This window comes from Falco biarmicus, chromosome 7 (assembly GCF_023638135.1).
Source record: "Falco biarmicus isolate bFalBia1 chromosome 7, bFalBia1.pri, whole genome shotgun sequence".
In the NCBI taxonomy this organism is placed as follows: Eukaryota; Metazoa; Chordata; class Aves; order Falconiformes; family Falconidae; genus Falco; species Falco biarmicus.
Window position 1 is genome coordinate 35,516,177 of NC_079294.1, and position 21,142 is coordinate 35,537,318.

General features: G+C 47.4%; 1 protein-coding gene across 6 annotated transcripts; it reads left to right on the plus strand.

Annotated features, from left to right (window-relative positions):
• Window positions 1-395: 395 nt before the first annotated feature.
• Window positions 396-20,036, plus strand: SLC25A47 (solute carrier family 25 member 47). 6 transcript variants are annotated; one of them, XM_056346011.1, is made up of 7 exons: window positions 396-650; window positions 3,010-4,077; window positions 16,722-16,765; window positions 17,057-17,128; window positions 17,397-17,579; window positions 18,661-18,934; window positions 19,741-20,036. In XM_056346011.1, exons 5-7 carry the CDS (start codon window positions 17,418-17,420, stop codon window positions 20,025-20,027), a joined length of 723 nt encoding a protein of 240 aa, XP_056201986.1. In that variant the 5' UTR covers window positions 396-650; window positions 3,010-4,077; window positions 16,722-16,765; window positions 17,057-17,128; window positions 17,397-17,417; the 3' UTR covers window positions 20,028-20,036. The 6 variants fall into 6 exon arrangements, with proteins under 6 accessions (XP_056201986.1, XP_056201989.1, XP_056201987.1 ...); XM_056346012.1 differs by lacking the exon at window positions 396-650 and adding an exon at window positions 657-1,485; XM_056346013.1 differs by lacking the exons at window positions 396-650; window positions 3,010-4,077 and adding exons at window positions 10,014-10,267; window positions 13,125-13,276.
• Window positions 20,037-21,142: the final 1,106 nt, after the last annotated feature.

Sequence of the window (21,142 nt, forward strand, 5' to 3'; positions counted from 1 at the left end):
GATTTAATGGTTATCCTCTTCACTCAAGCTGTTTTTCTAGATAGTTCAAAAGCTGTGTCTGATCTTGTGTCTGCTTTGTTGATGTGTGATGCCTCCAGCTCAGAGCATGACTCAGACCTCTGTTGGGAGCTCTTGTGCCCTTCAGGCTCCATAGATTCAGCTCAGCTGTGAGTATTTTTCTTTTTATTCTGCTAAGGCAGATCCAAACATAACTTAGAACTGGCTGGGATGCATCCCCTGGAGAGCTGGAGCGAGGGGTTGTGCTTTTCCTGCTTTCTTCTTCTGTGGGAGTATTTAGCTTCCCTGCTGGATGGTGAAATGTGGCCTCATCAAACAGAGAAAGCAGAAAAGAAAGAGCTAACAGCAGCTTGAGAAACACACAGAGTCTACCAGAATGTAGAGCAGCTGCACTGCCACGTGTCTGAGAGAAAAGGTTAGGTTTATAATTTAATGTTGTCCTTCAAAGACTCTCTTCCCTTTTTTCCTGCTGTCTTTTAGGTCTGAATGGTGGCAATTCAGGTGGAAGAGGCTTTGCAGAAGATGCTGGATGGGTGAGGGAGAAGAGAAGGTTTCCCTTAATTCTTGTGGCAAGAAGTGACTCTGTTGGCTGTCTGCTGCCCTTGATGGTACCCAGGGAAGACCTGGAGAAGGTGAGCCTGAATGGAAACCTAGGAAATGGAAAGGGGAGAGTAGGGAGGGGAACCGAATAAGACAGAGAGTAAAGAAACAGGAGAACAGAATTAACACTGCAGGTAAACGAAACATGAAGAGAGGGCAAAAGCAGAGTGAAGTAGGAAAGGACCAGAAATGTGGAGTTGTGATAAACTTGTAGGAATTCTGGTGGCAATGACATGCAATAAAATACACATTGTTGACTCAGATATTTCAAAATCTTTCTGTTTGCTTGTGAACTTGGCATCAACAATTGGCCATGTCCCACTAGACGTGTCCCCCTAGAATGTGGAGGGTGGTGGAAGGGGGTGGTAGTGGTGGTTTCTCTTTGCTCCCCAGAGCTTCAGTGTGGCTTGGCCAGCTCTGTGGGTACCTGGCAGGAGAATTTCCTTTCACATAACCTTCTGCCCTTAGCCCTCTCCTTACCTTCTAAAGTAATGCACTGCTGCATCATCACAACTTCAACACTCATCACGTTACCTAGAAAGATGCGTCAGTTTCTCTTTTTATTTTGAGTTGGGTCTGGATTTTGAGCTTTGTAGCACCTACCTGGGCTCCCTGAAACACTCTTCAAAGACTCTTTGGGGCAGCAGCTCTCTCTGTGCCCTGTTTATGATGTGAACTCAGGCGGCATTTAGACCATGTGCATGCAGCCGTGTGAACCTGGCATTGACACTAACAAACTCTGCACGGAAAACCTTGCATTTTTTGGAGACTGTAATCCAGCACAACTAGGCTTGAAGATCAGCTAGCGCTTTACTGAATGGCTGGCCACCTAAACCAGCAACAAATAAATCCAAATAGTGAAAGTAGGTAAGTATTGGAATGCAATGGTAAGTACATAAGAAAAACTTAGAAGCTGAGTTGCTCTGTGCAAGCACCCAATGTCTGAAAAAGAATCTTCTCCAGGTGAATTCACTGAGTACCTTTGTGTGGATTCGAGTAATTTGTTTTCTTAAACACTGTTGTATTCGTTACCCCACTTGTACTCATTGCCCCACTCGATGTTATGTTATTGAGCCAGCTCCTGAGGATTCAGCTGTGTTTGAAGACAAGAGCAGCTAAAGCATTATTCATAGGGGACTAGATGCCTTTATTATCCATTAACTTTATGACCTTGGGTGGCTTTAGGGTATTCTCTGACGTTATTATCCCACTGGCTTCAAAGGTAGTGTATATCAAATGTTGAAACTTCCCAGCCTGATAAAATCCCTTGATAAGACTGGTGTTTAAGCATGAAATGTAACGGATGCATTTGTACAAGAGTCAAGCACTGCTGAGACAGCTACCTTGCTTACAGACCTGCTGATGGGTAGGGGCCTTGTGAGCCCCCAAAACGTCCTGGTCAGGATCCCAGGATGGAAGATCCCCTCTGTTCCAAGGGAAATCACAGCAGGCAAACAATGTCTAAGCTAATGTCTGAGATGCTGAGCTTGTGAGAAGCAGAGACTGAGAGGTGCTGCAGGAAGGGAGTGGCTTAGTATGCTATCAGTTGTGAAGTGCCCTGAAAAGTTTGGTGTAGCTCCAACTTCCCATGCTTTATCCCAATAAAGTGGAAATATTTATTATTATCGGGAACACGTATCTTCTGGAAATCCTGACCCTCAACATTTTAAGCAGAAGTGGCCAAATTCTGACACGCTTCTTCTGTTGTTTGTCTCAGCTTCTGCTCCATGTGGGACTGTGTATGTGGAGGGGCATTTTAGTTTCAGTTACTAGTTTTAAATATACTGGTCTGTTGGAGAAGGCAAGAGGAAGAAGCATAACATGCACTTAAAACAGTCAGCAACATTTATGATCGCTGTGAGGAAGAATCCATCCCTGTTCATAGACAGTTGTCTTGTGCTTTGTTTGAAATAAAAATCCATAGGCAACCCCCTGGATGCTTCCCTGGAAGTAGATGGGAAACAAACAGACCAAAAAATCAGAAAAAGCTGCCTGCAGGCATTAGTCCGAAGTCCTTTCCTCAGCATTACCTTTAATTCCCAAGACCATATATACTTTGAGTTCTGTTAACTAAACTGATTAATCCTTTCCCTTTCTGTCATATTTCTTCTAAGCAGTCAGCAAGTAGGCTGGCAAGGGCAGACCTACACCCTCCCCCCCACCGTGGTGGGTCTTTTCTTCTCTCTTAATAGGTCCCGTCTTTATTCTCTGACCTGTGCTAGTACTATGATGGCATGTAAGACATAATAATTTTTTTTTTAATGTATATTTGGGGAAGGAGCTGAGTCCAAAGTAATATATATAAAAATACATTTATATTTTTATATTATATATAAAATATGAAATATTATGAGGACTATGTCAGCCTATGTCCTCTTATGTTTGCTGCAGGTGGAGCGAGTTTCTTTGCTGCTAGCCTTGCTTGGGGAAGACCAGAAGACTTTGCATGTGCAGGCAGTTGGCGATATGGAGAGCAGGTCTCCAGCAGAACCCAAATGCTAAGCTATTTGGCAGCACAGTTTTAAGATGTCAGAGACCATGAAGAGGCACACTGAGATAAGAGGGTGGGCATTGAGTCCAGTTACCTGAATTAGCAACTGTCTACCAGCCCAGCAGCTTTGCCCATCTCTCCCTAAGCACGTTACTCGGTCACTCAACACATATACTTGTGACTGGTGAGAATGAGCAAAAACTGTTGTGAAATCATTCAGAAAAGGAAGATAAAAATTCAGTAGCCAGCATCTTTATAGTGTTTTTCCAGTCTGGATTTGCAGACAATATCACCTAAGCCTCAGGCTGTTTCTGTGAAGTGAAAATGTGCAGTTATGCCCATTTCATAGATAAGGAAACCGGTAAAACTGATTTGTCCCCGGGGGAACAGGAGGCAGAGCTAGGAGAACAGCCTCCTCTGCCTACCTCCTGTCTGTTTTTAAGCCACTTCATTCTTACAGGAACATTTCCGTGAAGCAAATGGTTTTTCGCTGCCAACAACTATACAAATACACTTTCAACACCATGTACTTGAAATCCGCTGGCACAGTTTGTATCCACATGCAAAGTCAACGATTGGGAGACCAGGTCTCCAGCTGAATCTAAATGCTAAGTTATTCAACAGTGAAGGCACACAGTATGATGCACCAGTCAGTAATGAATGAGGAGAGAGCACCAAAAAAAAGCAGGAATATGTTCTGAGGCAATGCCACTAAGGTTTATGTACATATTTTTAATATCTTGGCCTGTCTTCAAGGCAGCTTCCTTCTAGGTCATATGTGGGCTTCCAGCTGTCATGTGAAATATGTTTGTTGTTGCATTAGTTCTACAGAAAAGGCACTGCTTTCTTAGAAACTGAAAGAACAGGCATGGCAGAATGACTAATGCCTTTGCAGAAACTTCCCAAGGACTCTGCGAGATGGGTGCTCATATGGCTCCTGAACTAATGCCAGGGGAAAGACAAGAGTGGTGAGTGAGGCTGTGAACTTCATATGATATTCAGAGACTGGTACTGCTGGTACTGGTGTCTGGGTATTCTTCGTTAATGCTGGGGGTGCTCCTGAAAAAGCTATGGAAGCTTCTGGTTTAAACCTCAATTTTTCTCCAGCTTGAGCCAGTAGGAAAAGTCAAGTTAATGCTGGCGGCACAGGATTGAACAGTTGCTGATGAAATGGGCTGTATTTCCACTAGGACAGTGCACACTGCTTACCGTTTTATGGCAGAGATCCCTGAATAAGTACTGTCCAACTAGAACTGGGTATCAGCAGCTCTTTGCCCCCCAGCAATATGGGGATCTTCTCTGGCATTAAACTTGCTTTGTAGCAGAATTTTTAAGGGAGATGCTTTGGTTTTGCTTGAATGCAGTAATTAATTCAGTGTAATTTCATTTGGTTTCCACTTCTGCAGGACAAAAAGTCTTGCATTCTTTTGTATATATCCCCTCTTAGCATAAGCTCCTAATAATGCTGGTATTTAGAAAAGGTTCTCTTTTCTGAACTCATTGGTGCCAGCATTGCCAGTCAAGTATAACAATCTTTCCCACATGATTTTAGCAGCTGATATCAAAGTCCTAAATAATAATGCTTTATAGTCCTAGAGCTGCATTTTCTTCCAAATTTTCAAGTAGCTCTGGGGTTGGTTGTTAAATCACATCAAATCAGCTAGTTTCCAAGGGAAGAAAGACTGTCGATTAGTCAAAATGATGTAGCATCTCATACATTTTTCATTAGTGAACGGCAGAGATCTGAGGGAGACAGTTTGAGAATATTGGAGAAAAGGATGCAGAGGCATAGAGCAGAGAGAGCACCGGTACTGCAACAGCATCATCAATGGATTTGGGGCTTGGCACTGTTCCTACCACAACAGCGATGTTTTACTGCCTAACAGCTGTACTACCCCTGCTGAAAAGGTTGAGGGTTGTACATTAATATCATCATGACAAATAAAGAGTACATTATTGCTTGGTGGGGAAGAAGAGGCTGGGAAGGTGAGTGCCTGCCTCCGCTCCTGGCTCTTTAAGCCTGTTGCCAGGTCATTGACTACATCTTCTGTTCATTACAGTGCAGAAAACATGCAAGAGGTTGGAAAGAAGCTCCGAGTGCAATTAGGAAGTCAGTAACAGGCCTGACATCCCCTCCCTCCATCACAGCCAGGAGTCCTTCCAAAGTGCTAGCAACGTCAGCTGGCATAAAATCCCTTCCCAGAGCTGACCGTGGTGGTGCACTATCACATTTCCCCTTTCTTATTGTAATGATTGGGATCTGGGGGGAAGATTTGTGTAGCACTTTAAAAGAACCATGAGAGCAATGCCATTTTTAATATGTGCATTTTTTCACATGGGTGTTTGTGTAGAATGGTGCTAATGTTGCTTCTTCCACCTTTCCCCATGATTTACTCCTGAACAGAGAGACTTGTGGCTCTCTGAGAAGTGCCTGAATCCTTGCAGTGACTCCAGGGCAGCGAACATGCAGCACACCAGTTGTGCTGATGAGATTAGGTATAGGGAGATTGAGTGACTTGCCCGAAGCCAGAAAATATGTGTCATTTCTTAAATAACCACAATCATCTTCAGTCCACTTAGAAATGTTCTATTTCCCTTTCCCTTGGAAATGTGTGTAGAAACATTGCAACCTTTTATCAGCCTTCCAGAGGTGAAATCACTGATCACTTATACCTGGCTAAAAGTGGCGCAGTTGCCAATGTTCAGAGTGGTTTCCTTACTGGTTTTGTTTGTTTTGCTGTGAAATTCCTGCGGCAAACGTTTGAGTCCTTGGAATTATTGTTTTTTCATTAGTACCTGAGATAAAGGACAGTGAGACACTTTGATTTGAAAATCGGTAACACAGCTGGAGCCAGGAGTTTCCACCCCCCTTTCCACCCACCACCAGGCGAGCCAAGCACCAGGCTCTGCTGGCTCAGCATTGCTGGTGTCACTCTTCCCTCTTCTGCAATGTGCAAACAGCCCGGTGACGTAGCAGGGTAACTGTTTGAACAGCTTCTTCAGTCAAGGATTTTTCCAAAATAAATCGGACAGGAATTGATGGATATGCATGCATATGTGATATGGCATAGCATGAAGGGAATAGAAAATGCAGCATATTATGGTAGGAAACGAGGCAGGAGCATTTTCTCAGCAAATCCGGCTTGATGAGCTAGCAGGTGGTTGCTAGGTCAAGAGGTCGGGCTTCGCTTATGCTTTGCAGGACTGGTGGGGTTGGTAATGTCTTGGGAGTAAGCTGTGAAAGGAGAGGGGTAAAGGGACACCCCTACTTTTTTTGTCTCACCTTAAAGATGTTATTTAACATTGATTACCTACCTAAAGTCTCCTTCTCCACCTTCCCTTTTGCCCCATACACTTGTACCAGTCTGCTAACCCTGCTGCTGCTTTGGCTGTAGAGCAATTCTCTGCCTGGGTTTCAGACAGCCGCCTCCTCCTGTGAAGTAAATGGAGTGTTTCATCCATCACGCGCTGTGCAAAATTAAAGGCCTTCCTCTTTTTTTCTATCAGTTAGTTTCATAACTTCCTGCAGACTGCATCATACCGTTAGATCTCTCTTTTAATCTGACAGCACCTTTCATGCTCTGCTCCCTCAAAATTCCCTGTGAAATTCATCCATTTTGAATAAATCACTCTTAAACAGGTTGCTTCTGGAGGAAAGGACTTGTGAGTTATTTCTAGTGGGGTACTATCTCTTGTGGAGGCTCAAGGCATGCATTTTGTGTGCCATTTCCCAGGGCAGGCTTTGAGAAGATCCCCTGGGGTGAGACCAGAGGTGTGGACCATGGCGTGTCTTTGCAAGCTGGACTAGCAGACACCTCTGTCAGTCCTTGGACATTGTGCCAGAGGGTAACAGGAATGGCTCATATTTGATCTTGAAGATCTTCCTGACTGTTCAAGATTTCTTTGGGGTGGATTTTTTGGGCTGTCTCTGTTGACCTGTGGCATTGTGGGGGCTGGATGTTTCTAATTGGGCGTGAGTGTTTCTAATGAGGCTGGTATCTGAGACATGGTAGGTCTCTAAAACCTGGGCGGGAGGGGTTGAAGGAGGAAGCTTCTTCAGCAAGGTGCGAAGAACAGTGAGACCTCCAGTACTCTGAGTCTCTAGGAGGACTCCCGGTAAGGGAGGCTGAATTGCTGCCCTGAGGATCACTCTCTTTACTGGGGAGTTGGTCTGTACTGTTAGGGGTGTTCCAGCAAGTAACAGTAAACACAGTATCACAGGTTTCATTTCACAGCTGGGGTCTCCTCCACGCCGAATGAACCCTTCCTCCGTACTTGCTCACGTGTGAACACTTCAACACTTGCACGGGGCTCCTCTTCCAGAAGACTCTGCCCTCCCTGCCATCGCGTGCCGGCCTGGCTGGGGGGGTCACAGCCAGCTGATGAGCGTGACAGTGGGTGCTATTTGCCTCTAAGTCCTGGCCAGAGACTGGGAGCAAAGGAATGGAGGCTACAGCTGTGGCAACGGTGTTTGCCTGGGGCTTGTGTTACTCTGCTAAGCCCCTGTGGAGGCAAACCTCCCTGAAGGAGCTGTGTGCATGCATTCCTGCACAGCTGGCTGCCCCTAGCAACACCTTCACGGGACAAGGAGAAACATGTCAACCCCCCAGATATTCTTCTTTCAGATGAGCGCCTTCTGAATGGCCTCTGTTTGCATAGCAATTCCAGTGAAGTGGAAAATGTGACTTCTCCCAGTATACCTCATCAAAGTGACTGAAACCATTATCAGAAGGTTATCGGGACGCTTGAATCTGGAATCAGCTTTGTGCTATATAGAGCAAACTAACATTTTGATAGAAGCTTTGGTGTCAATGAAGGTTAAAATAATAAAAAAGTGTTTGTTTTCTGTTGCAAAGGGAAGGTTTTTAGATTTTTTGGTTTTATTTTTCACAATCTGAGAAGGTTTCATGAGGAAGATTCCTTTTAAGCTGTTCAGCTCTGCTAAAGAAGGTAGAAATTTTCCTTGGTCTTGTGACATTTCATGGGAAATACTTAGTAATCCTGACACTTCAGTCAGCAAGTGTGACATGCCAGCTAGTCTCTTACTTTCTTGCTGATAGTGCACCAGTCACTGCAATACACAGAAAAAATCCCCCCTGACATGACACTCCCAGCCATGTGATGGGAGAGAGGCACGGTGACACTTTCCTGTTGGGAATATAATGAATTTCTTCACTTTGCCTGGAAGCAGGTCCCAGGAAAGCAGCATTAAACAGTGGTGCCTAAACAGCGGTCCCGAAGGCAGCAGCAACTGCTGCAGCAGGGGCTGGGGTGGCCTGGCAGGATTCCTGCAGGAACCAGGAGGCTGTAGGCTCCCGGGCTGCCCCTCCGAAGAGGACTGTGTCCTTTTCCCCGTGTGTCACCGACTCCTCAGGTCCCACACCTGGTCCTGCTGCTGGAGGGGGCCTGCAAGGGCAGCAGCTGGGAACGGCTGGTGGGAGAAGTGGGAGCAGCACCTTTCCCTGCACTTGGCACCAACGGGCTGCTGACGAACCGTTAATAGCCCCTGTATGGTCAGCAGGTGTAGCAAGGCAGGGCTACTGAATAACCCAGTGTGTTTTAGCAGCTACATTGTTAACTCTCTAGATAATATTTTACTTCTGGTTTTAAGTTTTCGCTGTCCTTGCAGGATGTTACGCTGGATTAAACTGTTCTCTCCAGCACAGAAGGTGTTCAGGGAAGGACATGTAAGAAATTTGGGAAGCAGATTACCAAAAATACTTTAATTTTCAGTTCCTAGAAACTCTGAGCCCTCACAGTGAGCTGTGCTATATATCAGCGACCCATCAGCCCATCCAAAATACGCACTTCAGTGAGAAATAGGTTCTTTTGAAATGTGCAGGGGACAGCACTGGGGATTAAAGTCCTCAGCTTTCCCGTGAAGCTGACCTAGGGGGGCAGCAGCCGTGAAATTTTCTTTTCTATTTGCTGCCAATGTGCCTTGGCTCTGACCTGGGGAAACCTCTTCAAGAGGAGTACAATTCAGGTCACAACTTGGCAAGCCCTTTATTGCATCAGGACTTCGGTTTCCAGGTTCACTCTGGGCAAAACCTGACCTCTCCTGCGTAGATGTGGCAGCCCGGTCGTGCAAAAATAGGCAACATGGCATTTTCTTGAGCTCTTGGTTCCCCTTGACCATCAGGTCTCTCTCTGTGCTTTGCTGTTTCCCCTGCTGAGGAACCAGTCACCACCCTGTGCTGGGTGTAAATTAGGAAGAAAAAATTAGGTGCTGGACCAGCCTCCTGGCAAAATCTATCTCCCATCTCCCCTGCAGGGCAAAATGCTGGAGTATGGGCAACACAAATCATGATTCCTGCTCCACCACTTAACTCAGCAAGGAGCTGACACTGGAAACCGGGTTGGGAGACTAAGCAAGAAGTGAAGGAGCAGAGCTCCTCCAGGGGCTGGGAAAACTATGCTGTGGTCTGAAAGGGAAGCAAATGCTTTGTATGTGGTTGGACTCAGTTCTGGGCTTCACCACCTGTATACACAATGAACAGGTAATGATCTGCGGGGAGCTGGGTAGAGGTTGAGAGTCAGGTGTGTGGGTTAGGAAAGCCGAGGAAAATTCCTTGGGAAGGGCACAAGGAATTTTTCTTGGTGGGAAGGCGGTCTCCTCCATCAGAAAGAGAAAGGGTGGGCTGGGATGGGGGGAGGAGGAGGAGGCATCTCATGCACAGCCACCCACACTGTTTCACTGCGGCACAGGGCAGGAGTGTCCTCTGCAAACAGGTGTGCAAGGCTGGCTTCTGGGCTTAGTAAGTACAACGGGGAATGGCCCCTTCACAGCCAGCGTTACCCCGCAAGGCACCCCCCTCATGATTTTCTAAGCAGAAGGGCACTGGGCACAGCGGCTTTAGTGCAGCGTTGCAGGGCTTCATGGGATTACTTATTCACTGTGTTCCTGGAACGGCTCCAGGCTTCCAGTCTCTGCCTCTAGCGCACAATTCGTCAAGTATCCACAAGACTCACAATCCTGAAACAAGAGAAGACAGTGGGAAGGGGATTCATATTGCAAATCACAGTCCCTGAAGGACCTGCAGGGTTCTGGAACGACCAAATCGGTATCCTCCCTTCTTCTACCTCCCTAACACTTAATCAGGGTAATTAAGGCAGCAGACTCAGTCTGGATGGATTTCATTGCCGGGGCCATTGGAGGTAAATACATGAAGTAGTGCTTGTTGATCAAAGCAGGTTGCTGTGTTTCCTTCTTTTTCAGCTAACGGGCAGCTCTCAATGGCACAGCTGAGAGTCTTTTGGTGGGGGCTGCTTGTTAAAAGTGCATTCTTCTTTATTAAATGGAAAATATCACCAGGGCAGGTTCACAGAGCTCCTGGAGAGGCACTGCTGAGGTCATTGCTCTGCAATCTCCTCCAGTCTAGTTGCAGCGGGACAGGGTGAGACTCTGATGGGATGAGACCAAGTGGGGTACGTTGTGAGCAGATACAAGCGGGCAAGTATTGCCTGGACAGCAGAACCTCCTGTGTCGGGTGCCTGGGGGTCCTGGCAGCCTGTCGGGCGGTGGTTTTGGAGGGCTGGGGATGTCATTTGTGAGACAAGAGGAGTGGAAGCACAGCTTCGTTGCAGTGAAGATCTGTATGAAGGACCTTTGCATTATCTTAGGTTAAGATGCATTTGCAGTTGTGATGGTAATTTCCGTGCAGGCATGCTGTGTAGCAGGCTTTGATCTGGGAGAAAGTAGGTTAGCCGTATATAAAAAAGTAAAAGGAGAAAAGTGTGATTTAATTCTAAATATTTTTAAAGCATGTACTACTCAATCTCAGATTTGTTTTAATCAACAAAACGTAGCCACTGGTCTCATTTATTTTCTGAAATATTGTTGGATTTAACAGAGTATTAAATATCAAGAGAAGGGCCTTGGGGTCACTGCTGACAGAAAAGCCAGGTAAACCTGCCAGATGGCTAAGACACACATCCCAAGCCTGCATGTCAGGTCTCAATCTGAGATCTGCTGAAACTTGGCAGTTTCCCTCACCAGGAGCAGCCTGTGGTCCTGGTGCAGATGTGCATTTCCTGGGAAGGACCACAATAAGTTTTACCCTGCACCCCCTTATTGCTTATCACCCAAAGCGTGCCAGTGGGGCGATGCTTGGCATCTCAGTGGCATCCAGCCCTGGAGGTGCCTGTTCTTCGGGGTGTTGGCCTTGCTGGGGTGCTGGGGGGCCCTGCTCAGGAAGGACCTTTAATGAGACAGGTGGGATATAACCAGCCCCTCCACGAGACCTTGCCTTTCTCCTCCTCTTTCCTTACTGGATTCAGAGGACCCAGTGGAGATGGAAGCCCTTTGTTGGGGCTTGGAATGGGATGTCCATCCCAGAGGGATTTACCAGAACTCTGAGACTTCATGTTAATGGTGAGACAGCAATGATTGCATTCATCCTTGGACTCCTTTGCTTGTGTTGGCACAGTCAGAGCTGGGCCACTTAAGGACAAACTTCTTTAGCAAGGGAACACAGAGAGCTGAAAACACACTTTCAGAGTGGTCATTCACTTCGGCATTCTGCCCCTGCTCCCATGCAAAGCCATGGTTTGTGCAGTGCCCCCCTGTGTGGGCACCAGCATCCTGCGCTACCTGACCATTCACCAAGCATCTCCCTGGAAACAGGCTCAGCCTGGGAGCATGCAGGCTAGGGAGCTCCAGCTGGGACCAGAAATGTCTTTGTTTAGTTTAAGACACTGCACTTGGGTCACAACAGCCCCACGCAACACTACCAGCCTGGGGCAGAGTGGCTGGAGAGCTGCCTGGAAGAAAAGGACCTGGGGTGTTGGTCGACAGCCAAACATGAGCCAGCACCGTGCCCAGGTGGCCAAGAAGGCCAACAGCATCCTGGCTTGTATCCAAAGAGCGTGGCCAGCAGGACCAGGGCAGTGACCGTCCCCCCTGTGCTGGGCACTGGTGAGGTCACACCTGAAATCCTGTGTCCAGGTTTGAGTCCCTTGCTACAAGAGGGACACTGGGGTGCTGGAGCGTGTCCAGGGAAGGGCAACAAAGCTGGTGAAGGGTCTGGAGCACAGGTCTTATGAGGAGCAGCTGAGGGAACTGGGATTGTTTAGCCTGGAGAGGAGGAGGCTCAGGGGGGACCTTATCGCTCTCTACAACTGCCTGACAGGGGGTTATAGTGAGGTGGGTTCAGTCTCTTCTAGACAGCAATAGGGCGAGATGAAACGGCCTCAAGTTACACTAGGGCAGGTTTAGATTGGATATTAAGAAAAATTTATCCACTGAAAGAGTTGTCAAATGCTGGCACGGGCTGCCCAGGGAGGTGGTAGAACCACCATCCCTGGAGGTGTTTAAGAAACACATAGATATGGTGCTTTAGGGAGATGGTTTAGTGATGGACTTGGCAGTCTTGGACTTGATGATCTCAAAGTTTTTTTCCAACTTAAATGATTCTATGATTCTGTGATTCTATGTGACACTCCACTGACCTCGGGTTGTCAGAGAACAGGATTTTCCATCCTGTCATCCGTGTCCAGCTCAGGGTTTTCGAAGAGGGGTAATGCAACTTTTCACTGGCAGGCGGAGGTGTTTTCTGGCATGCTGTTCCCTGCTGGGAGCTTGCACACAGACATGTGCAAGGTACCTGGGTAGGGCTTCAGGGCCATGGTCCCTACCCTGACATGGGAGAGCTTCCAGGGGTGGGACAGCTTCACTGCAAGAACTGGGATGGTTTTGGTGCTGAGCTTATTTTATGGCTTATGTTTGTTAGAGCTGAAGCAGTTCTTGTGTTCCTAAGGGGGCTACAAACCCAGCTGGAAATGCATCAAACAACTCAAGAGGCAACACAGATAATACCAGAGCTTCTGTTTAGCAAATTACATTTTTGTCACTTCCATCTGTTTTCAGAATGTTTTGGAGAAAGCATGGCTTAAGCACCTCTGACAAACCGCAGAGATGCTGCCCTTTTGAATCCCATGTAATGATCCAAACTGGCTCAGGCACCTGCACAAACATTGTGCATTTCCTCAGCTTCTGTCCCTTCTGTGGCCACAGGACAAGCTCAGCATCTTCAGCCCGGGAAACTGTGACCTGCTGACTGACTGACTGACTCCAGATGGAAAAAATACGAGAGAAACATGCATAGTGACTGTGGAGACTTCCAGTAACCACCAAACGGGCTCGATGTTGTGGAAAGCAGCTCATCTGTAAGGATATCCTTCCCGGCCAATAAAACTAAGCAGGAGGTTGGATTAGAGACCTCCTGAGGGCCCTTCCAACTTGAATGTTCCTCTGATCCCATATGTGTTTTCTAGCCCTGCTATGGCAGCAGCCTGGGCCATGGCAGGGGTCAGTCAGGCAGTGATGATTAGGGCTGTGGATGACTAGGGGATGACTTGACTCATGGCAGTCATAAAGATTTGGGAAGGGGAAGCTGAGGTTCACCCAGCAGTGGTAGAGCAGCAGGGTCTGCAGCACGCCTGGGCTTCTCCACATCCTGCTGGAAGGTTACACACTGTCACATGCAGCCCAAGAGTAGATAAAATAGTCCACCTACGGAGGGAACACGCTGTCTCCTGATTCTTACAGTTAAACAGCTCCTGCTGGCCGCTGCCAGGGTCACGTTACTGGATGAAGTTCAGCTTGTTCTGGGTATGGGGCACTTACGTTCCCAACTCCTCACAAAAATAAGGTCTTTGGAAGTTGCTGTCTGCCCAGCCAGTGTATGGACCATGATCCCTGCTTCTCCCTGGGGCTTTCAGACAGGTGCCTGCCAACAGGTTGGAGCTGTGGTCAAAGTGGCCTGGCTTGTGAAGAGACTGTGAGTAATCCCGTTCTGGACCTGCACTCTGTGTGCGCAGGGGATGCCACAACCTCTGCACAATACCTGAGAACATCTCAGATGAAGTAGGCATAAAAAATGGTTTGCTAAACCTAAACAAGATAATTCACCCGACTTTGCTATTTATTTTTGTCGCAGCTGGTGCGTGTTACTCAGTGGCAGTCCAACAGGAACCCTCTTCTGTATGCATGCTATACATTGCTGGCCTTGTTTGATTCTGCTGTGCAAATAGGGCATGTGTGGGTCATGCTATCTTTGTCCCAGGCTATTTATATTGTGTGACATTGTGCAGAACCATTCTTCCTTGGCCTTTGATAGACTTGGCTGAGCTCCTCAACTCTGACAACTGCTCGGAGTCCTTTGGCTCCTAAGGAGCACAGTTCATGTCAGGCTGTTGTTGTTTGGAGGCTTGGGGGACTCACATCTCCCCTTTGGTGGGAAAAGTGAAAAATGTATAGTCTCCTCCCAAGTGGGGGTGTTTGACCCTTGCTGGAACCAAGTTGACTGGGAGCTCTTAGGACTGAGAAGCAATGGGAAATAGGTTGGTGTGGGAGAAACCTGCTTTATTTTGTCTGTGATGCTGCTGTCTCTGCATCTTGATGTGTGAACAGGGCAATTTCTCCAGAAGGGAGGACACTTCTTGTCAAACACTGACAGAAGCCAGCCTTGGTACCTGATGTGCACGAGCCAAGGCTCCTAGTGTCCTGAGCTGGTGGAGCAAGCCAGAGCTCAGCTGTGCAAGGCATCGCTGGTGCCTGGTCAGCCCGTGGCCACTGCCTCTAAAGTTCGGGGAGTCTGAGACCAATGCGATGCCAAATCTTCCCGGGCTTGGGCCAGGAGGCCCTCTGAAGTCAGCACTGTCATGCTGGCATTGACTTATGTGCTGCTCTTCCCTGGCTGGCAGGGTCTGTGTTTGCAGTCTGCCTCTGGCTGATGGCTGGGAATCTGGGACAGCGTGGCTGCCCCTGGGTGACTTTTTCTGTTGTCAGTCTCTGCTTGGGCCAGAGGTATTGCTCCTTCAAGCCATATTAGTCTGCCTGTGTATTCTCCGTTACCATGTCTCTTCCAGTCTTATCTCATTTTGATTTTGAAATACAGAAGGTGGCTTCTTGGCCCATTTTTCACCTTCATTGTTATTTATCTGGTAGCAGACTTAATAGAGATTTTTGAAGGACAAACCCCATTTTTCTGCAAGCAAGTTGCTGTTGGCTGTTTTCTTCTGAGTAATGCACTTCGAGATTGTCTCCCAGTGAGTGGCTCGCACCAGCAGCTGCTGCTTTTTTCCAAAATGTAGTAGAGCTTTCCAGAGCTCCCAAGCAGCCATGTAAATCACAGGTGAACATGCCTAGTGAAATGACCACATCAACTAATACAATTCTAAGCATCTCGGGTTTCATTTTTTTTTTAAAGAAGGACTCACTGAGAAGCAGTTTGCAACCTGTGAGCCCCCAGACATGAACTGTATCTATGACTACCTGGATCCCTGAAAGGCTCATCCAGTACTTTTATGAACTTGATCTCTGTCTAAATAACTCAGCTGGATACAGCTCCATCACCCCCCAGCCCGATTTCCTCTCAGATGACATGGCAGCTGATGCACTGGGAGGAGGTCAGCTGGTCAGCCCCTCTGTCATCTGTTGTATCTGCCAACAGATGCGTTTAGATCAAAGCTGAGAGATGTGAGGTAAAGGCAGGGACGGTGGGTGATCTGTCCGTTACTGTGATCAAGAGAAGTCAGTGCTGGAACTCTTTTGCTCCCTTATCTGCCAGTGGCTACTTAACTCCAGTGGCTACTTGAAGGTCTCAAAATGAGCCTGGGTGTCGACAGAGGATTGAGACAGCCCCGCAGTGCACTGGAGCTGCTGTCACTGCTGTGGCAGGGCGTTGTGGCCGGCCGGTGCGTGGGGCACGCTGGCTGTGCGCACGCCCGGCACTGATCCCTCACCGCCCCTCACCCGCTGAGCCCCGTGCGGTGCAGGGCAGGTGGTCTCATCGCCGAGCAGTGCCACGGCCGGTGCTGTGCCCCAGCATCACGCCAGCCTGCCAGGGCACCAAGCTCCTCACTCAGCTTTGGCAGCAGCATTCGCTGCACGTAGGTAGGAGGTGCACTGCAGAGGCTTAGTCCAGCATGGTGCTGTGGACCCCGATGAATTCCTTGCCTATGGCTACAGATGTGCTTTGTAGGCTGCAGCCAGGGCATGTCCAGTCCATGGCGTGCAGGAGGCAGCAGGACTACCTCTCCTGTCTTCAAGAGAAATTGCTGTAATACATGAGGACTATCCCTCTGCTATAGATGTCCTTGTGACTGCTGCTTTTATTCCTCAGTAATTCTAAGTCAATCATGGAGAACCAGAATTGCTTCAGAGACCCTCTTGTGTGAGTGGGGATGCTCTGCACCTCACATGAGGGTGCTTGGTCATAGTCCAAAGATGCTTTACTGCCTAAGCTGAGAGGGGGAACGAAAACACTCTGGTATCATACAAGTCATCCCTCCAACCTTCCTGCAGCAGTGCTCTCAGTGTTTCTCCCAGTCCTGGCTTGCACTGTGGTGTTATTCCTCCTGAGAAGTTTCCCATGGTACTTGGATTCATCCTCTGAGTGCACCTTGGTCACGCAGATAAATCTGCGCATTTTACTCTGTCATGCTTGGCTCAAATGTCACTGCTGGAGCTCGAGAGAGGTCTGATGCCAAGCACAGCACAGCTCCAAAGTTACATTTTCCTGCCGTTCCCCTAACGCCTTCCTGTGATGGGGGAAAATGGTCTGTTGTGACATGTGCTGTTAACCATCTCTAATATGCTCTGTTTCAGGTGGTCTAAGCACAGCAGTGGGTTATCCGCTGGACACAGTGAAGGTACCTGTTGGAGCTTTATTTCCTGACTTCAGACTGAAAACAAACAGGCCCCTTAGCTTTCCCTGTTTTAGAAAACTAGCCCTGTGACAGTACTTTAATCTTTGTTACATCAACCTATTTCACTTCAATTGGTTGTGTAGCTTTCTCTTTTTTTTTTTTTAAAAAAAAGTAAATTGTTTGGTGATGCTATTTTATGGCTAATTATCTGTTTGCCCTTATGGCATTTGTTGATTTATATATTTTTCTTTTCAATCTACTATCTGCATTTTAAAATTGCCACTGTATTCCTAGGTGAGAATTCAGACTGAGAGGCATTACAATGGGATTTGGCACTGCATTCAGGAAACGTACAGGACAGAAAAAGTAGGTACCTCTCAGCAGAATTGCTGATACCAGTTACGGATGCCTTGTTTCGGAGAAGCAGAACTGCCTCTGTCGGTTTGGGGAGGATGGGCAGCAGTTACATACAACCATTTGTTGGGAGAAGGGTGAGGATGACATTTAGTTTTGTTGATGAGCTGTAAGACGGAAGTAAGTATTGGCTCAGTAATGTATGGCCAGTGTTTTCAAGCACATGCTTTCCCATGACATTCCCTCTTAAAAATGTTCCTTTTCCTCTGTTTCCAACTAGGTTTGGGGATTTTACAAAGGCATGTCTGCATCAGTCCTTACGGTATCACTGATTTCTTCTGTTTCATTTGGCACATACAAAAACTTCCTTTGGACCATCTGCAAGCTGCGATACGGGGCTGCAGAAGCAAAGCCATCCAAGCTGGACGTTTCTTTGGCAGGAGGTGCTGCTGGTGCTGTCCGGGTATGTAAACAGCCGAAAGGGAAAGCACAGGAGCTCTTATTCACAAACATAGGAGGCTGGAAAAGCAGTTGATGTTTTCTGTCTGGGAGGCCACAAGGGAGCTTGCACCAAGCCCAGTTTGTTTTCACAGGGTGGGTCATGCTCTGCCCATGCTGCCCCCTCACTGGTCAGCTCTGTGGCATGGCTGAGTCCTGCTGGGCAGCTCGTGCTGGGTTTGGTTTAGAGTGCCGAAACACTTAAGAACAGACTATTAAGAATGACATAGACCTTGGCAACAAACGTAGAAAAAGGAAGAAAAAACAACGCGGGCAGCCAACTTCCCAAGTGGCTCTGACGGCATGTTTATGTAAGAAAGACGTATCTCCGTGTGTTACAGGCCAGTGTTCTGACAGTGGCTGGAGAAACGGGCAGCGCACAGCGCTGCCTTGTAAGGACCCAGAACTCCACAGGACATCACTAAGCAGTGATGCTGCCTGGCAGACAGGCATGATCCCCGCACAGGTTGGTGAGGCTGAATCCAGGACCAGTTTCCCATAAGCAGATGGATGGATCTCTGTGAACATCTGCAGGCGCTGCAAACACGGCGGAGCTCACCCCAGCATCCTGATGGCGTGCTGGGCAGAAATGCGTGCCCACTCACAGGCAATCCTCTTACAGAGCAGTCCAGATGGTCAGGTTTCTAGGTGTTTCCTAGCAGGCAACGACTCTGCTTAGCACAGGTGGAGGTTTTTAGTCTTTATAGCATTGGTTCGAAATACACGTACAAACAAGAGCCCTGATATATGGTACCCTATAGCTGAGGACATCCCTTTTTCATGCCTATCTGGTTTAACAAGTTGTTACAGGTATTTCATGTCCTCTGTTGACTTCTGCCTTGCCTTCCACTCTGCACAGTGCAGCTTGCATACATGTCTTGCCACTGCTGGGTGGGATTTAGGACAGACAGAGGGGAGAAGGCTGGAACTTGCTGGCTTCCAGCAATATTATTGCCTGCAAAGGTGGGAGACAAGGAACTTGCAGGAGGGGGATCAAAACAGTGTTTAAGTGTGAAGAGTTAAAATCTCATCCTCTGATGTTACAGGTTGTGTTGATGGCCCCTAGTGAAGTAGCTAAAGTTCGCATGCAGACTCAGAGGAACCCACATCCCTCCATTTCATCTCCCCAGCCTGTTTCCAAGCCAAAGTACCAAGGATCTCTGCACTGTCTGAAGGTGATTGCCAAGGAGGAAGGTTTTGGGGGTCTCTACAAGGGCTGCTCTGCATTACTCTGCAGGGATTGTGCTTCTTCTGCAATATATTTCCTTACCTATTCTGCTCTGTGTGACTGGCTCACACCAGCTGGCAAAAATAAACCAGGTAGGTATTGGAAAGCATCGGGCATTATCTGCAAAACCAGCTTATTTAGTATCACGGTAAAAGGGAAACCAGGCTTTCAGCAAACATCACCCACTACCTATAAAACCTCCCCCAGATCTGAACCTCACACAGCATTGCTGTGTGTGTGCTTCCCAGTGCCATGGGCCACTTGTGCCACCCAGGCACGGCTGCCAGCGGCCTGCGCGACCTTGTCCCTCAGCAGCTACTCCTCTCCCTGCAGGAGGGCCGTTTACGGCATGCTCTGGTGCCTCTTATGTCAGTATGAAATCCTCTTAATGCATAAGTAGGATACGTAACTAGATATAAAACATGGACAACTTTCCCAGGACATCATGGAGCACAGATTGGGTCAGTCCAAACCTGGAAAATAACGTCCAGGTGCAGAACATAGACACTTAACTTTCCTGCTTGTGATGTAGCTCCAAAAGACAACTGTTCACTCTGAGAAAAGATCAGCTAGGTGACATTCAGCAAACAGCATCTCCCTGAGAACTATAAAAATAAGTAGATGCAGCTGAAGAGGGTGCGAGTGCTCTCAGGTTGCATCACATCCAGTTCGTGCGGCTTCAGAAGTATCATGTATGCAAAAATGAGCATGCTGTGAGATCGAGAGGTCACACGGTTTGTGCGGGATCACTGGAAACACCCAGCTGCAAGAGCTGTACAAAATAACTGCTAGAAAACATGGGAGTTAACAAATTGGTTTTTTTTTTACTGTGAGATGCTTGTGGCTGCATGAGCATGGGGCTCGAGCTGAGCGCTCCTCCCTTCGCTCTCTCCTGCAGGTTTCCTCGTTGTGCTGCTGTCTGGTGGTTTTGCTGGAGTCCTGGCCTGGGGATTAGCTACTCCCATGGATGTCATCAAATCACGGCTGCAAACAGATGAATTGGACCAGCACAAGTACAAAGGCCTCATCCACTGTGCTAGGGAAAGCGTGAGACAGGAGGGGGCAAAAGTGCTTTTCAAAGGACTGGGTTTAAACTGCATTCGTGCCTTTCCTGTGAACATGGTGGTGTTTGTAACGTATGAAGCTGTACTGAGATTTACAGATCATTATGCAAACAAAAAATAGTTTGTCCCACTCTGTTTAGAGGTGTATTTTGTTTAGTTTGGTTTTTTGTAACACAACATCCACAAGCAGCTGCTGAATGCTGTCTCCTTCGATGGCCAGCGTAGGAAGCATGGACGTTTCAGCGAAAAGCTGCATGACTGACAGCTTTGTTTTCTTCTGACAGGATTACAAACTCATCAGGGAGTCTTGGATTTATATACAACCTCCCTTTTATCTCGTTAATGTATTTAGACTGTAGCCACCACTTAGGCCCTTGAAACCTTTGCAAATATTTATGTTCTAAAAGGCTGCTAGTCTGATCAGGGCTTTCGGTAAAGGATTCATTTTGTTCTCTACTGGCACAGAAAATGATCTTCACAACCAAGGCAAGAGCTGCGCGTGGTCTGTATCATATTTAACATTATCCACTGTGAGCTCTGTACACGCAGAGCCTGTGTTGCATTCACCGAGTAACTTACACATGCGTGCTTCAGGCTGCAACTTTTCCTTCCCAGCAGTCATTTTCCCAAAGAAGTACTCCACAATTATATCCCTGTGGTAGCAGCTGAAATACGATTCGCCTTCCTTTTTCCTGCCATTGGTTAATGAGTGGCAGGCACGGTCTGTTTACATAATCAAGCTAATGGCCTCATTGAAAGTGAAGCCAGGCAAGGGTTTCCATTAAACCATGTGACTTCTCCCTCGCAGCCTCAACAGCATCAGTCCCCTCCCTGAGCTGACGCGCTGCAGCTCTCCGGAGCTTGGCACAGCTTTGGAGGCAATCTGTTCTCATCCTGGAAGGAGGACAGGAATAGATACAAAACCCCTTTGCTTCTCAAAGGAAAGGCTGCCACAAAATCTGTGCACTAGCAGGGTTAGTCAAGTTAAAGGAGAATTGCAAAGTTGTAGAGTATAATTAAGATTTAAAACTTCAAAAAAAAGAGTACATATTCTTCTCCTTTTAAACCACAGCATTAGGAGCAGCCGAATTCTTTTTGCCAAAAGTACATTTTGAAACAGAATTTCTGACGTCACTAACAATTATTTTTCACGAAGGTACAAAGTTTCATCATGTCTGTTGAAAAAAAATAACACCCACCCTATAGCTTCAGAAGGAACCTCCCTAAACCCAGAAA

Excerpts from the sequence above, each read along its gene's own strand:
- SLC25A47 (XM_056346010.1), top strand. The coding sequence starts at position 10,240 with ATGGATTTCATTGCCGGGGCCATTGGAG. Across the intron at positions 17,129-17,396 it reads AAACGTACAGGACAGAAAAA|GTTTGGGGATTTTACAAAGG; the intron begins GTAGGTACCTCT and ends GTTTCCAACTAG. Across the intron at positions 18,935-19,740 it reads AGCTGGCAAAAATAAACCAG|GTTTCCTCGTTGTGCTGCTG; the intron begins GTAGGTATTGGA and ends TCTCTCCTGCAG.